Source organism: Trachemys scripta, chromosome 1, assembly GCF_013100865.1.
Source record: "Trachemys scripta elegans isolate TJP31775 chromosome 1, CAS_Tse_1.0, whole genome shotgun sequence".
Lineage (NCBI taxonomy): Eukaryota > Metazoa > Chordata > Testudines > Emydidae > Trachemys > Trachemys scripta.
This window is the reverse complement of record NC_048298.1, coordinates 98,793,086-98,807,832: the sequence shown is the minus strand read 5'-3', so window position 1 is coordinate 98,807,832 and position 14,747 is coordinate 98,793,086. Positions and strand designations below refer to the sequence as shown.

The following is a 14,747-nucleotide window of genomic DNA, read 5'->3' as shown; positions in this document are numbered from 1 at the left end:
CTGCCTCTCGCTGCGGTGGAGTACAAGAGTCGACGGCAGAGTGATTGGGGATCGATTTATCGCATCTACACTAGACACAATAAATCGAGACCCGATAAATCGATCACTACCCACCGATCCAGCAAGTAGTGTAAACATACCATAAGATACTGATTTGATTTCTCCCCCTCCCCCCCAAGTTCTGTCTTGTCTCTCCTTTATCCTTGCTAGAACAGCCCATGCTCTCCCCAAATTCTGACTCTTCTCCCAGGTCTCCATTTTTTTGACTTGCCTGTGGGTTTTGGTCACCTGCCCTCTTTGAACCTAGTTTAAAGCCTTCCTCACTAGGTTAGCCAGTCTGTAGCCAAATATGCTCTTCCCCTTCAGAAATTCCTGGAGGTTTGTGCTCAGCTTTGCCCTGACCCTCCAGTGCCAGGACACATGCATGAGGGAGGTCATGCCGGTCCAGAAGCAAAACTGCTATAATAGTCTGGAAGTTGGCTACTCCATGCTGATACAGGCCTGTTGCTAGCCAGTTTGGAGTTGGCAAGTCAATTGTGGTGGAGGTTTGTGGAGCGATCAAGACTATGGTTTACTCAAAGATGAGGGGTATTAAAAATGTTCCTGAAATAGTTGCTGGCTTTGCGAGAATGAACTTTCCAATCTGGGTCAGGATATGGCACTCATGCCCATAGTTTGTCCTCTGCAAGGAGCATGTGAGTACGTAAACTGTAACAGGTACTACTCCATTGTTATGCAGGCCCTGGTTGACTACTGAGACAGATTCATGGACACTAATGTGGGATACACTGGTGCATGATGTAAGGGTATCCTAGAGATCGGGATTTTACCTTCATGGATAAGCTAGGACATTATTAGCACCAAATGCCATTGTTATAAATAGAGTCACTGTTTCTACTATTTGAGTGGACCCTTCTTTACCCCTTTAGCCATGGCTTATGAAACTGTACCCTGATTTCAGAGGACCTGGCAAAGGAAGGTTCAACTACACTCAGCAGCTGTAGGCTAGCGGTGGCATGTGCATTTAGCAGATTGAAATTCTGTTGGTGCTTGTCATGGGGTGCAGTCCTTCATTGTCATACTGGCACCTCCTCCTGGTCATGCTGGGGATTAGCTTGAGGCCGATGCCCAGTTCCACGGTCTGCACACCAGCACTCTGTCTCTGCTCCTGCCTACAGCTCCTCTCTCAGCTCCCAGAAACACAGTGTCCTCTTTGCGACTCAGCTTTTTGGCCATGTCACCAGCCAAGTTACCCTTCCACTCCCCCTCAGAAGGGGGAATCGGTGTCCAACCACTTCCCCACTGGTGAGGGGGAGGACTTAGGCCCACCCACTACTCTGGGTCCTGACCCAGTGAACCGCATTCATCTACTGTATTCCTTTGCCTTGACTACCGCTGCATTTCCCTTGGCTGCTTCCCTGTGGCCACAGCACCCTACTCAGTCTCAGCAACCTGTCTGGAGCTCTTTCTGTACTCCCCAGGTCCCTGCCTGCACTGCTCTGTCCAAGGTACTGCAGGGTTGCAGCCTATTGGCGACACAGTCCTCTCCTCGAGCTCCCAACAGCCACTAACTACCTCTGGACTTCAGCCCTTTTTATGTGAGCCTGCTAGGCTCTGATTGGCTATTCTTTGCAGCCACTCTCCTATTGGCTGCTTCCTGCGCAGCCTCCTTAGGCCTCTTTTAATCCCTTACATGCCAGTGTGGGGTGGACACTCTATCACAGTGCTGCATTTAAAACTGTGTGGATACCAGGGTCATTAATGCTGTCCATATTATTGTGGCTAGCAGTGTTCTGCATGATGTCTGGGAGGACAGAGGAGAACCTTTGCCAGGAGTGGACTCCAGACACCGCCAAATTGCTGAACTGCTATACACAGTCCTTTTATTTTTTTATATATATAAATAAATCCTTTTTTGGTTTAAGGGAAGGGGCTAGGAGAAGAAGAGCGCTGGTATTCTAAAACAAGCATTACTTGGCTAAACTCTTGTCACCTATATCCAATGTGTGATCTTAATTATGTTTGTGTCTGGTAGCACTGCATATGATAAGGTTGCCTCATATTTCCCATTTTAATGCCCTGTTTTCAGTTGCTTATAACTTTGCTAAACTTTAATCATTTGGGCTGAAATTTTCTATGCTGATGAGAGCAAAAGGTCGCTGTCCCATAGGAATTCTGCCAACAGCATGGCAAGGGACCAGTACACATTGAAGGTCTCAAACAGATTTAGTTGCCCGCATTGAAACACCCATTGGGGTACTCTGGAACTTCCTCCCAACTACTATGAGAATACTGACATTTTTGAGAAGAAGAATGTGGAAACCCTCCCCCCACATTGGGACTACAACTGTCCATAGAATTTCAGCCACAAAAAACAATGAAGTCCTTCACACCATGAAAGATTCTAGAGCAACACTGCGCACGCTGGGCATTCACCCTTCCCTTCCCAGGAGACGACGATACCAACCTTATCAAAGACCATGCACACAACAATATTACTGGCCTCAACCCAAACTATATGATATAACCAGGAATCGCGCTAGATCTCCTAAGCACAGACAAAATCAAGCACAAGCAACTACCTCCCACCCATCGGGAAATAAACAATTTTGAAACGTTGGTCGAGGGTCTGCATGACCACCCCTTGATTCCACCACCTACTTGTTCATTTGGCCACCGCCTCCAGGGTTTCCAACATGCCTGGCTGCAGATTATGCAGGACCATTGGGTCCTCGAAATAGATCAGTCCGGTTACTCCATCCCTTTTATATCCTACCCTCCTACCCTTCCCCGTCCCTCTTCAGGGACCCTTCTCACGAGTGCTTACTTCGCGCAGAAGTGGCTCACCTTCTACAACTAGGCACAGTGAAACCTGTGCTGACACAACATCGAGGGAAAGGGTTCTATTTCTGTTACTTTCTGATCCAGAAAAAGACTCGGGGATGGAGGCGTATACTAGACTACCCATACTGAACAAATTTGTGAGGATACAAAGATTCAAGATGGTTACACTGGGCACAATAATACCTGCACTGGATCAAGGGGACTGGTTCACAGCCCTTGACCTACAGGACACTTATTTTCATATATCAATTCATCCAGCCCACAGACGCTTCCTATGATTCACAATCAGACGCGACCATTTTCAATACAGAGTTCTTCCTTTCAGACTCTCCACAGTGCCGAGAGTCTTTTCCAAGACTCTAGCCATAGTCGTGGCTCACCTCCAGAGACGTGGGATCATGCTTTTCCCTTACCTAGGCAATTGCCTCATCAAGGGCAACTCCTATTGCAAGACACTACAAGCTACCCATTTCGCCATCTCCCTCTTCAACAGCCTAGGCCTCCAAATAAACATCCAAAAATCCACCCTGACACCTACACAGCAGATCGAGTTCATTGGAGCTCATGTGGACTCAATCTGAACCAGAGCCTCACTCCCACATCACAGATTCCTAGCTATCACACAGCTCATACGCATGCTCTCTGTTTGTCCCAGGATACAGGCAAGAATTTGCCTACAGCTCCTTGGTCACATGGCAGCCACCATCTTCGTGGTCAAGTACTCCAGGCTACACATGAGATGTCTTCAGGGCTTGCTCAACTCCAACTTCAAACCCAACAGACACACCTTAGGTATGCTACGAACTCCTCCAGCCAATGTTCTACCTTCCTTACAATGGTGGACAAGACCAGAAAACCTCGCACAGGCGTACCCTTCCAGCAACGATCCCCCAACACTCATGCTCACCACGGACGCTTCCCTAATCGGTTGGGGAGCACATCTAGGGGGACATGGCACAAGGCCGCTGGTCTGCGTCAGATGTGCCTACACATAAATCTCTTAGAACTCAGAGCAGTGAGATGAGCTTGCTTTCACTTTCTTTCCCTCATAAAGAACAAATCTATTTGGGTCCTAACAGACAACACAGCATGTATGTTCTACATCAACGGGTGGGGGGGGAGGAGAGGCAATCACATTCTCTATGCATGGAAGCCATTCGGCTATGGAATTGGTGCATACAACATAACATACAAATCATTGCTTCGTACCTACCTGGCTGCCACAACACTACCGCCGATGCACTCAGCAGGCACTTCTCGACAGAACACGAATGGGAACTGCACCCTGAAATACTTCAACAGCTTGTCTCCCTCTAGGGCACTCCGTCAATAGACCTCTCTGCCACAACCCAGAATCGCAGATGTCGTCTATTTTGTTCCAGAGTGGCATTCAGGACTACATCCCTAGGAAACGTGTTCCTCATCCTGTAGAACAACTCTCTCCTGTACGCCTTCCCCACCAATCCCTCTGCTACACAGAGTTCTTCGCAAGATCAGAGACGACAAGGCCCAGGTCATACTTATTGCACCTGTGTGGCCGAGACGGACGTGGTATCCATACCTACTCCGCATGTCCTCCCCAGCAGATCAGAGCTGCTTTCCCAGGACAATGGACAGGTTCTTCACCCTCAGTTCTAGAAGTGCCACCTGACAGTGTGGTTCCTTCACGGTTCCAAACCCACGAACTAGCTTGTTCCAAGCAAGTTCGATTCGTCTTCCTGCACAGTAGAAAAGACTCCTAAAACTTACCTGCAGAAGTGGAAATATTTCTCCCTCTGGTGCTCACATAATCACTTAACGCCCCATACGGTAACCCTCCCTAACATCTTAGACTACCTTCTAAAATTGAAACAGGATGGACTCTCGCTCAGCTCCATCAAAGTACACCTGGCGGCACTTACCACTTTCCATGACTTGTTAGATGGCTACTCACTCTTTACCCACCCCACCATAAAACAATTTCTCACGGGTCTACAAAATCTCTACCCGGAAATTTATCCAACGGCAGCTACATGGAATCTTAACCTCGTTCTTCACGGTCTCATGAAACCTCTATTTGAGCCCTTGGCTACCTCCTCTCTTCTTCCTATGTCTATGAAGATAGCTTTCTTAGTTGCAATAACGTCAGCAAGGAGAGTAGGAGAAATAAGCGCCCTGATGGCCTATCCTCCCTACACAATCTTCTCCAAAGACAGTCACCCTGAGACCACATCCTAAGTTTCTCCCTAAGGTGTTGCCCACCTTAGCCAACTGATATACTTTTCTATCCCAAATCTCACAAGACTCTGCACGAGGCAATTCTGCATGCTCTTGACGTCAGGCAAGCAATCACCTTTTATTTAGACAGGACTAAACCGTTTCGTAAGTCCCCCTGTGACTGTCTCCATTACCGAAAGATCGAAAGGTACGGCTATCTCTAGGCAACACCTGTCCAAGTGGATCTCTGACTGCATCAGATCCTGTTACCGCATCCAAAATATTCAACCGCCCGAAGGCATTAGAACTCATTCCACTCGAGCCATGTTGACATCCGTTGCCTTCCTACATAACGTACCCATTCCTGACATCTGTAAAGCGGCTACATGATCATCTGAACACACTTTTGCCAAACATTATGCTATCACGCAGGATACCACAGCAGACACCATAGTAGGTCATACAGTATTCACTGCCGCATCTCCAAAGTCCCATCAACCTTAGTGGGTACTGCTCCACATTCACCTAGAGTGGAGTACCCACAGGGACAGCACTTGAAGAAGAAGAAGAGAAAGTTACTCACCTTGCAGTAACTGAGGTTCTTCGAGATGTGTCCCTGTGGGTGCTCCACTCCCAACCCTCCTCCCCTCTACTAATATGATTTCTCCACGGTAGAGAAGGAACTGAAGGGGCTGTGGGACGCAGGCGCTCAGGCAGATTCTAACGAGACCGCAAGACACCAGCTGAGCGTGTGCATCCCGACCAGGCACTGCTACCGAAGATCTCCGTTCAATGGCGCTGGGACGCACCGTCAGCTCGAGAGGAGCACCCGCAGGCACACACATCTCGAAGAACCTCAGTTACTGCAAGGTGAGTAACTTTCTCTTATGACGCTACATCAACCACTGCCAGCATGACTGGTCTTCACTGTTTCCCTGTGCAGAATTCTTATACAATAATGCAGACCATGCCTTCACAAGCCACAGCCCCTTCTTTATCAACTATGAGTACTACCCCTAATTTCACCCATTACTACACACATCCTCGACCAATCCATCTGCTTCAGACCTAGTACAATAGATCCATCACATCCAAGAGGAGATGAAGGGACATCTTGATAAGCCGAAGGAGGACTACAGAAGTCATGTGGACAAACATAAACAACAGGGCCCTACCAACCCTATAGGACAAAAGGTATAGGTTTCAACAGAACACTGTCCTGGATTTAGCAACAAATCAACCTAGTAACCTTCAAGCTCCAGCTCCTTTGATCTCTTAGAATCCACCCTGTAGTCCATGTCTCACTTCTAAAACCATACACCAAGAACACATTTCCCCATAGAGCCTAGCTGCTGCCCTCATTGGCACAAATAAAGGGTCAGGAGGAATACATTGTACATGAAATCCTTGACTAAGATCAAGCAGGGGAAATTATGGTACCTGTTTGTTAGGAAGGTTATGGCATGGAGGAACGCACTTAGGAGCTAGCCGAAAACATTCGTGCTCACTCTGGTTCAGGCCTTCCACAGGAACCACCCTAAGAAACCTGGATCCCTATACCTGCCCCTACAGAAGAGGGTGATGTCATGATCCAGGGGTCTCAAAGCTGGGATCAGCCACACTCTAACCCTGTACCTGGCTGCCTGCTGGTAATAGCTTACCTGAGACTTATGAAACCCAGCCTCAGTCTGAGGCTTCTCCCCTGAGATCTGATTGACTGAGTCCAAGAATGAGTGATTTGACAGTTTCCAGTTCCTGCTGCTGTGTTAAGAACAGCCAGCAGGTCAGACAACTGAGCTCCATCCTGCCCCAGACTGTGTGCCTTGTGGTTCCTACTACCTTCTCCTGCTACCCCAGCTTGAACTCCTGGCATTCTGAGCTGGCTTGACTCCTGACATCTGACTTGTGGTTCCTCACCTCCCGGAATCCAGACCCAGCTGACTCTTGACTCCTGTCTCATGACTACAGACTTTGCCTTTGCCTACTAGGTCTGGCTGCCCATGACCTGGCCTGTGAAACACCCTTTCTGTGTCTTCCCCATTTGTATCCCACCTCTTTCTGCTTCTTTTTACATCTCTCTCCGGTTTCCTTGTCCTTTCTTTGTTTTCCCCCTCCTTCTGTCTCTTTTCATCTTCCTTTTGTTTTCACTAAACCATGGGGAAAAGTGTGCCTGTCAGCAGCAGGGTTTTTTGGGGGTGTGAGGAGAAGGCAGTGAGTGGGCAGAGAAGGTGCAAAGCCTATGTCTGATTGCTCCCTGAACTGTCTAAGATGCTCTCTTCTTCTGTCTTCTGAGCATGGTATGGCTGAGACAGGAGTGAGTGGAGGGTGTGGGAACCGGCAACATGCCTTCCAAGTGGTTTGTAGTGGTACGGAGTGAAGTCTTCTTTGGTCAGTGAGCTGTCCAGGATTTTAGGACTATATTCACCTAGGACTGTGTTTAAAATCTCAGGGCAATCTTGCGGGAAAAACAGGACAACTTACAAATATACTGTTCTCTTACTACAAAATATGAAGCAACTTCCTAGTTCTTTTTTACCAGCAACATGTCAAAATACTTCTGCACTTTCTGCATACCTACATGCACTCACTTTTCCTTGTATTTGATATTGTAGAATTGCTCTTCTGTCATTGACGATGTGATGGGTTAATACATTTATTTATGTACTGTTGTTTAAATAGACATTCAAATTTCAACTTACATTTCTTAACCAGCAACCTCTTCCATACAAATTCACAAACACTATAGTTTGGTCTAATTTCTACTACATCGTATTATGTATAGTTTGTTTGTTTCTTCTGCACTTTTTAACCATTCCATATTCTCCATTCTAGCTTTCTGTCCCTTAGCCAAAGTTCAGACTATCCTTCTCCCGCAACACTGACTCACAACCCTTAGCTCCTGGCTATACAGCAAGCTCCAATTTCAAAGCAACATGTGACTAGACCCTTGACCTCAGCTCTCTTACATAAGTGTTTTTTCTTCCCCACCTTGCCTCAAGCGTACTTCTAGACTAGGAAAAAATTTTACCCTACAAGTTTGTATCTCAAGGGAAGTTCCAGGTTCTTTTTCATTTTACTTCCCATACTACTGACTGAAGCTAGTAACTGTCTTTGATGGATCAGTTAGAGGACCTACTCTCCCTCCACTGAACCAGAAGAGAAGGGGCTGCTGTAAAGAGGTCTCTGGCTGTTAGCATGAATTTGTCCGTATTTATATATGAATGCATGCATTCACTCTAGTGTGACTATTTGAGTCACCGAAGCCTCAGTTAAATTTACATTCTTTTCTATAAAATATATTAGTCATCCTATTTACAGTAGCCCTTTAACAAAAACTATGAGGTAATATTCCAGATCCATTTTCAGTATGAAAAATAACTTGTGCAGTTTTGTTAAACTAGTTTTCCTTAACCCAGGCCTTGTCATATTTGATGGGTGTATTGTCATTTTGGGCAAAAGCTGCTATTCCCTTAACCGTGTTTCCCCCTGTAATAACTTATTCATCAACCACCTCCATCTATATATGGGTAAATATTGTAGTTAAAATAATACCTTTCCCTCCATGGACTGGGTAGAGGCCATATTCTCTAAAGTCAACAGTTTTGGTAGTTTGACCCTTCTGTAATAAATTTTAAATCATCCATGAAATATAACTATTGAGGTAAAATCAACATTTGGGCAATGTATTCCAGCCTTGAATAAAACCAAATCTCAAAATGTAGAGTATTCTATTATAGTGTACTCTGGTTCAAAATGAAATAAATTATGGCACAATGTCTTAATGTACTCCGCACACACATTAGATTAGCACTTTATGCCTTGGCCTGTTTTTATAAATTCTAGTTGAAGAATGAATAAACTTTTCCTTTCATTGCTCCAGCTAGAATTTGTATATCTGATGGGGAACTGGAACTCTTTTCCTGGAAAGGATGGAGGAACATGGGCAGAAAGAGAGATTAAATGAACTTTACTTTAAGTAGCAAATAGTCTCTACCTCATGCCAATTGAGGAAAAGTAGTATCGAATGTGATTTTACTGCTCCCCCCCCCCATCCCACCCCCGAATAAAAACTGTGGAGTAATCAAGGATCACGTAAAGTAGGTAAACATTTGTGGGGAACTAAAAATATCAATAAACCTGTGATAAAGGTATACACGTAAATATTGGAATTCTGTTCATTTGAACTAGCCAAATTCTTTATTTAAATGCTTGAGAAATATGTATTTTTTTTTTTACATAAATTCAGGATTTTTGCAGTTAGAGGATTCAATCCAGCTAATAAAGACTGCTAACTTTAGGTGGTTCTTTCATCTGTTTGTCTACCTTATGTACTTCAGGTTGATAACTGTAGTAAGGCCTATTCCATAAATACTGTAATCATAGTACATTTCTCATTGACAGTAAGCATTGCTTCTGGAGATGCCAATTAAACACTGTAAGCAATAAGCAGTTTGGCATGAAATTTCAAGAGAGTTGGCTAGCACTCCTAGTGTGTAAATCCTTCAAACACAGAATTTTCTTCAGCAATGCTCTGCTCTTACCTGTTAACTGCATTGGATGACATTTTTCTTTGGAATTTTCCATTTTTTGTGCTTAAATATGACTGTTTTTTGGAGCAAAGGTTCACCACCGTCTAGGAGATTTTTTTTTTTTTAAATATACTCTCCTGTCTAAAATAAGATAGCCCTTGACTTGTGGGCAGACTGACTCCACATGGGTGTTTCCCTTTGGCTACATCCAAGCATTTTACTTAAACTTCTTGTAGTGGGTTAGCAGTTGTCCCTTTCCCTCTCTGGCTCAGTGGGAGGGCACTTCACCTCACTGCATCACTGGGATGTCGCCCACTAACGGAGAATTACAAATTGAACATAAGGGGCCCTGGTGGTGGGGGCAGGGCCAAGCAATATCATGGTCTAAGCCTCTCAGGCCAGGCAGAGCAAACAGTCTTAAGGGCTCAGGCCCTGAGGCAGGGCAGAGCAAACCAACAGTTTTAGGGAGCTCATGTCCTCAGGCAGGGGAAAGCTATAAGCAGTCTAGAGGCTCAGGTCTTCGGTCAGGGTAGAACAAACAGTCAGTCTATCACCTGATGTCGTGGCTCAGGCAGATGGCAGACAAACACAGGTCTCTTGGCCTAAGGTGGGGAGGCTGCCACCCCAGGGGTGAGGTTGGCAGCAGGAGGTAGGAGGACTCAGGCCCACCCTACTCCACCAGGTCCCAGTCTGGGGCCCTATCAGTGGCGGAGGGTTCCGCCACTGGGTCAGTGGGAATCCTACCACAACACACTGACTCGGGTTCTAACAGTTAAACTGGACCAACATCTGGTTTCCCTGGGCTACTTCCTACCATAGTCTGGCTGAGGGGCTCCATAGTCCAGGAGTCCTCCATCTCCTTGGGGTATATGGCAAGTGGCAGTCCTGGAAGCTCTTCTCCTGGGTCAGTCTCGTGCAGCGCAGGTTCAGCTTCAGGGTTCTGCAGGGGACTGGAGACGTATCTTTCCCTGGTTCAGACTCCACAGGGCTAATGGCTTTGCCTTTTATATTTCTTGTCCCACCACTTAGCTTATGTCAGGGGGGTGAGCCTGGCCTGGCTCCACCCACTAGGGAATCAAAGAGTGGCTCCTCCCCCTTTGGCTCAGTGGGAGACCACTCCGCCTCACTACACTTCCACGAAGCAGATCTTTTATTCATTTTGATTTAAAGCTTGTAGTATATTGTAAAATATAATACAGTTTTGACTATGATAAAATGAATAAGTATCTGTCCTCTACAAAAATTGAGACCAAGGATTGGGTGGCAAAGTAGGGCCTGAGTAGCAGGACAGAAGCAATAGGAGACTCAAGTTAACTTCTTTAGGGTTTATAATTTATTTATAGGACTCTTGATCAGTCAGATTAGTTCAAAACAGCAAAGTCCCTGGGCATATTCCTTCATGCAGTATAAACAAATCATCTCTTATATATTCAGTCTTAGATATTGAGTCCTCTCTTTCTGCCCTTCACCTCCCTTCACCCTCAGCCTCTTTAACTTTTTTATTGTTTTGGGTGTGAACCTGAATAGGCTAAATTGCGTTTGATGGAGGCACTTCCAGGGAATTTGTAAACTCCTGTTGAAATTGAATGCACAAATGAAATGGTACTCCTCATAGGAACACTGGACAGTGTGTGTCAGGGATCTGAGACCCTTTTTGGAGGGTGTTGTCAAATTTGTACACTTTCTTGGACTTCAGGAGTCTATAGCCCTGAATCCTGACAGTTTTCTGTAGAATAATTTTTCCCAGTGTTTCAGAATTCTGAGTCCAATGTATCAGAAGCTTACTTGCATGTGACACTTTCTCTAAAATGGGAGATGTAGTTAGTCCATCCTCTGATTAAAAAAATTCTCATCAGTATGATGTAACATGCTGACAAATATGTCCAAAAGTTTAGAAGTCGGGAGCAGACGAAAGGAGGAAGTTATGGACCTGACCAGAATAACAAGTTTCAGAGTAACAGCCGTGTTAGTCTGTATCCGCAAAAAGAAGAACAGGAGTACTTGTGGCACCTTAGAGACTAACAAATTTATTAGAGCATAAGCTTTCGTGGACTACAGCCCACTTCTTCGGATGCATATAGAATGGAACATATAATGAGGAGATATATATACACACATACAGAGAGCATAAACAGGTGGGAGTTGTCTTATCACAACTGTGTGTATATATATCTCCTCATTATATGTTCCATTCTATATGCATCCGAAGAAATGGGCTGTAGTCCACGAAAGCTTATGCTCTAATAAATTTGTTAGTCTCTAAGGTGCCACAAGTACTCCTGTTCTTCTTTTTGCTGACCAGAATAGTACTCTTAAGTTGCATCAGACTGTGAAAAGCAAATTAAATTTAGACTTTGGTCAGTCTCAGATTAAAGGCAAGGTCAAAATAGAGAACTCTCTGACAGAGAAGCTGCCCATTAACTCTGCTGGAGTAGCTTCCAAAGCAAGTGTGAGAACCACCCCTGAAGAAAGCTCCTTCAGAGTCTGATTAAGAAGATGCCAACTGGAAGGTTCTGGAAGCTGAGGTATTGGTGTTCATGTGCTAGCCACTACCACTGCATCAGAAGATCAAAAGTTTTGAGTTGTGGAGTTCTACCCTGTGTTTTCCTGAGAGCATGAGACCCAGGAGTGAGATTCTTATACAGATATTTTTAAAGACTGGGTCCTGTCTGCTCCCTGTTGATATGGAATGGTCTTTAAACGAAGTCTCCCCCCCCCACCAACCCCACATCACTACCAACTGGCAGCTCTATTTTGAGCCAATCAAAGATCTGAGGGGAAAAATAACCCTTTACTGGAAATAGTAAAGTTGAGGAAGGAAAGAGTAAACTAAACAGGAATATAAGTTGATTAAGGCTTGAAGGAAAAGATGAGAGTACCCAATACTAAAGAGAAAAGGACTAGAAAACAAATAGGCGTATTAATGAATGCAGAGGATTACAATAATGACTAAAATTGCCACGCTACAGGATTCCTCTTTTAAAAATTGTCTCTGAAATAATGAATACTTAGTATAAATAGTTGATTTTTATAAAATGAGTAAGGAAATACTTGGGGAAAACTTTAAACATAATCAAATCAGTAGCCATGGAGGACATGCATCCTGAGGCGATAAGAGAATTGGAAACAAAATTACCAAACCACAAACATATTTGAAAAGTGATGAAGATGTGGGATGGTATCTGAGGATTGGAAAACTGATTCTTTGACGTTATTTATTTCCTTAAACCTGAGCACTGGTAATAATTGTAGCCTGCCTCATTTTGTTTGCTCTCTGTACATCTCGGCCACTCATTTTAAATTCTGTTTAAACCTTTATTGGTATTTAATAATTTGGTACTGTTGAGGGGCCCCAAATCCATTGTGTTAGTTGCTGTGCAAACTGTTTAAGATATGATGCCTACTTCAAAGCTTCTCTAGCACAATCAGTAGTGCCCTTCATTCTTCATGAGTTCAAAACTTTTGTTTGTATAACTGGGAACATATATGCCTTCTGGTCTTTCTATTAAAAACTGCTGAACTTGAGCCCTATTACATACTCTCATCTGTTACAATAGTATCTGTTATGTCAAAAGTGTGTGGATAATTCATAGTCAAATTTGTATTTCAGTATGTGCTCTCTGATTGTGGAGGAATCTTTCCTGCTCTGTTATGGAATGGGAAATTGTACACCTTTATAACCAATATCAGTGCTCAACTAGGCAATCTGATATTTTAGTTAAACTGAAAACAGACTGGTTGTTGGAAGGGCTTATGTGAAACAGAAATATATTTGCAAATGAAGTATTATGCCTTACTATTTAGTGGTTCAGTTCTCCTAGAACTTTGTCACACGCTCATGATCTATGAATAAAACAGAAAGATGTGGATTTGCAGAAGATACTTTTATCAGAACTTTCTTTCCAGCCAAGATAGTTCCTCTTTGTCTTGTAGATCAGCGTACTCCAAATGTTGAATTGGTTACCTTTTTATTTTTCCTTTTGATTTTTCTAATCTTTAATATTTTAGTAAACTATTATGTCAAAGGATAGTATTTAATTGCACACTGCTGTTTTATTTAAAAGATCAAAGCTGTTCTCTGAACAGTTTTGATTAACTGTGAAGACTCTGTGTTCAGAACTAATAGGTGTATTAAAGCATTGCCAAGATTAATGTGGGGATGACTCTATGCCTATTTTCAGAATTGCAGGGGGGCGAATTCTATCAACAATCAAGATGCACTTGATAAAAGGCCGAAACAGTGGGGATCCATTCTGTCGAGCAGCAGAGGAAGTTTTACAAGATTTGGATTTGAGGATTAAAAATATTATCAATTCTCAACATGAAGCTGTGACTGCTAGCACCACTGGAATTAGTCCAGCCCGGGTAATGGGCCTCCTTTTGTTCTACTATATAGCTTTACAAGAAGGCCAATGTCTTTTTTAATAACTTGAAATACAGAATAATCTTTTTCCAATAATACAGAATAGTGTCATTTCCTGTGTAGCACAGTACACTTAAATTTGTTGAAAGACTCTTTTAAGTCCTTTAGGATTACAGTGTGGCTTTCAAAAAGCCATTCTACTTCAACTAAAAATTCTTACATTAAAATGATAAACCTTTTAAAATAGCTTTTTTTTAAATGCAGTTTATTGTTCCCATTCATAACAGAGTTTGTAAAAATATTAAATATTTGTAAAATAACTCATCTGTTACTAATATGAATACAGTTAATTTTATCGGGGAATTTAAATGACAATTTATATTAAGATGCAGTTAAGGCTGAAAGTACATATAAGTAATTTAGGATAAAATACATTGATGACATAGTTATCTCAAAATCAATCAATATAAACGCCGAACACTCTACGTTAAATTTAAATCCAAACATGTTAAGATATAGTAATGCATATCCAAAGAACAATAACTCTGCTCTGTAGATACCATGCAATAATTATATGATTATGATTACTATTTGTGGTTCCAGATTATATTGGTGATTTTTAAATTGACTTGTAAAGACTCATTAGATTTTTCTCTCTGTCTTGCCCTCCCCATTTCTCTCTCTCCCCCCCAAAAAAGTGGGGTATCGCTACAGTGCAGAGTTCAGGTTACTTAGGTGGTGAAACTGTGATTTCCATAATTTAAAATGTTTGGATTTCTTTTCAATTTAATATTAATTCTGAATTTTCCTGGTTT

General features: G+C 43.4%; 1 protein-coding gene across 2 annotated transcripts in view; it reads left to right on the top strand.

Moving 5' to 3' along the window:
• The window catches only part of PARPBP (PARP1 binding protein), a 95,669-nt gene that overhangs the window by 46,736 nt on the left and 34,186 nt on the right, over window positions 1-14,747 (top strand). For both annotated transcript variants that reach the window (XM_034778736.1, XM_034778741.1), the window contains one exon: window positions 13,751-13,934. In XM_034778736.1, the coding sequence (XP_034634627.1) occupies window positions 13,751-13,934 (184 nt within the window). The remainder of the gene's footprint in view (window positions 1-13,750; window positions 13,935-14,747) is intronic.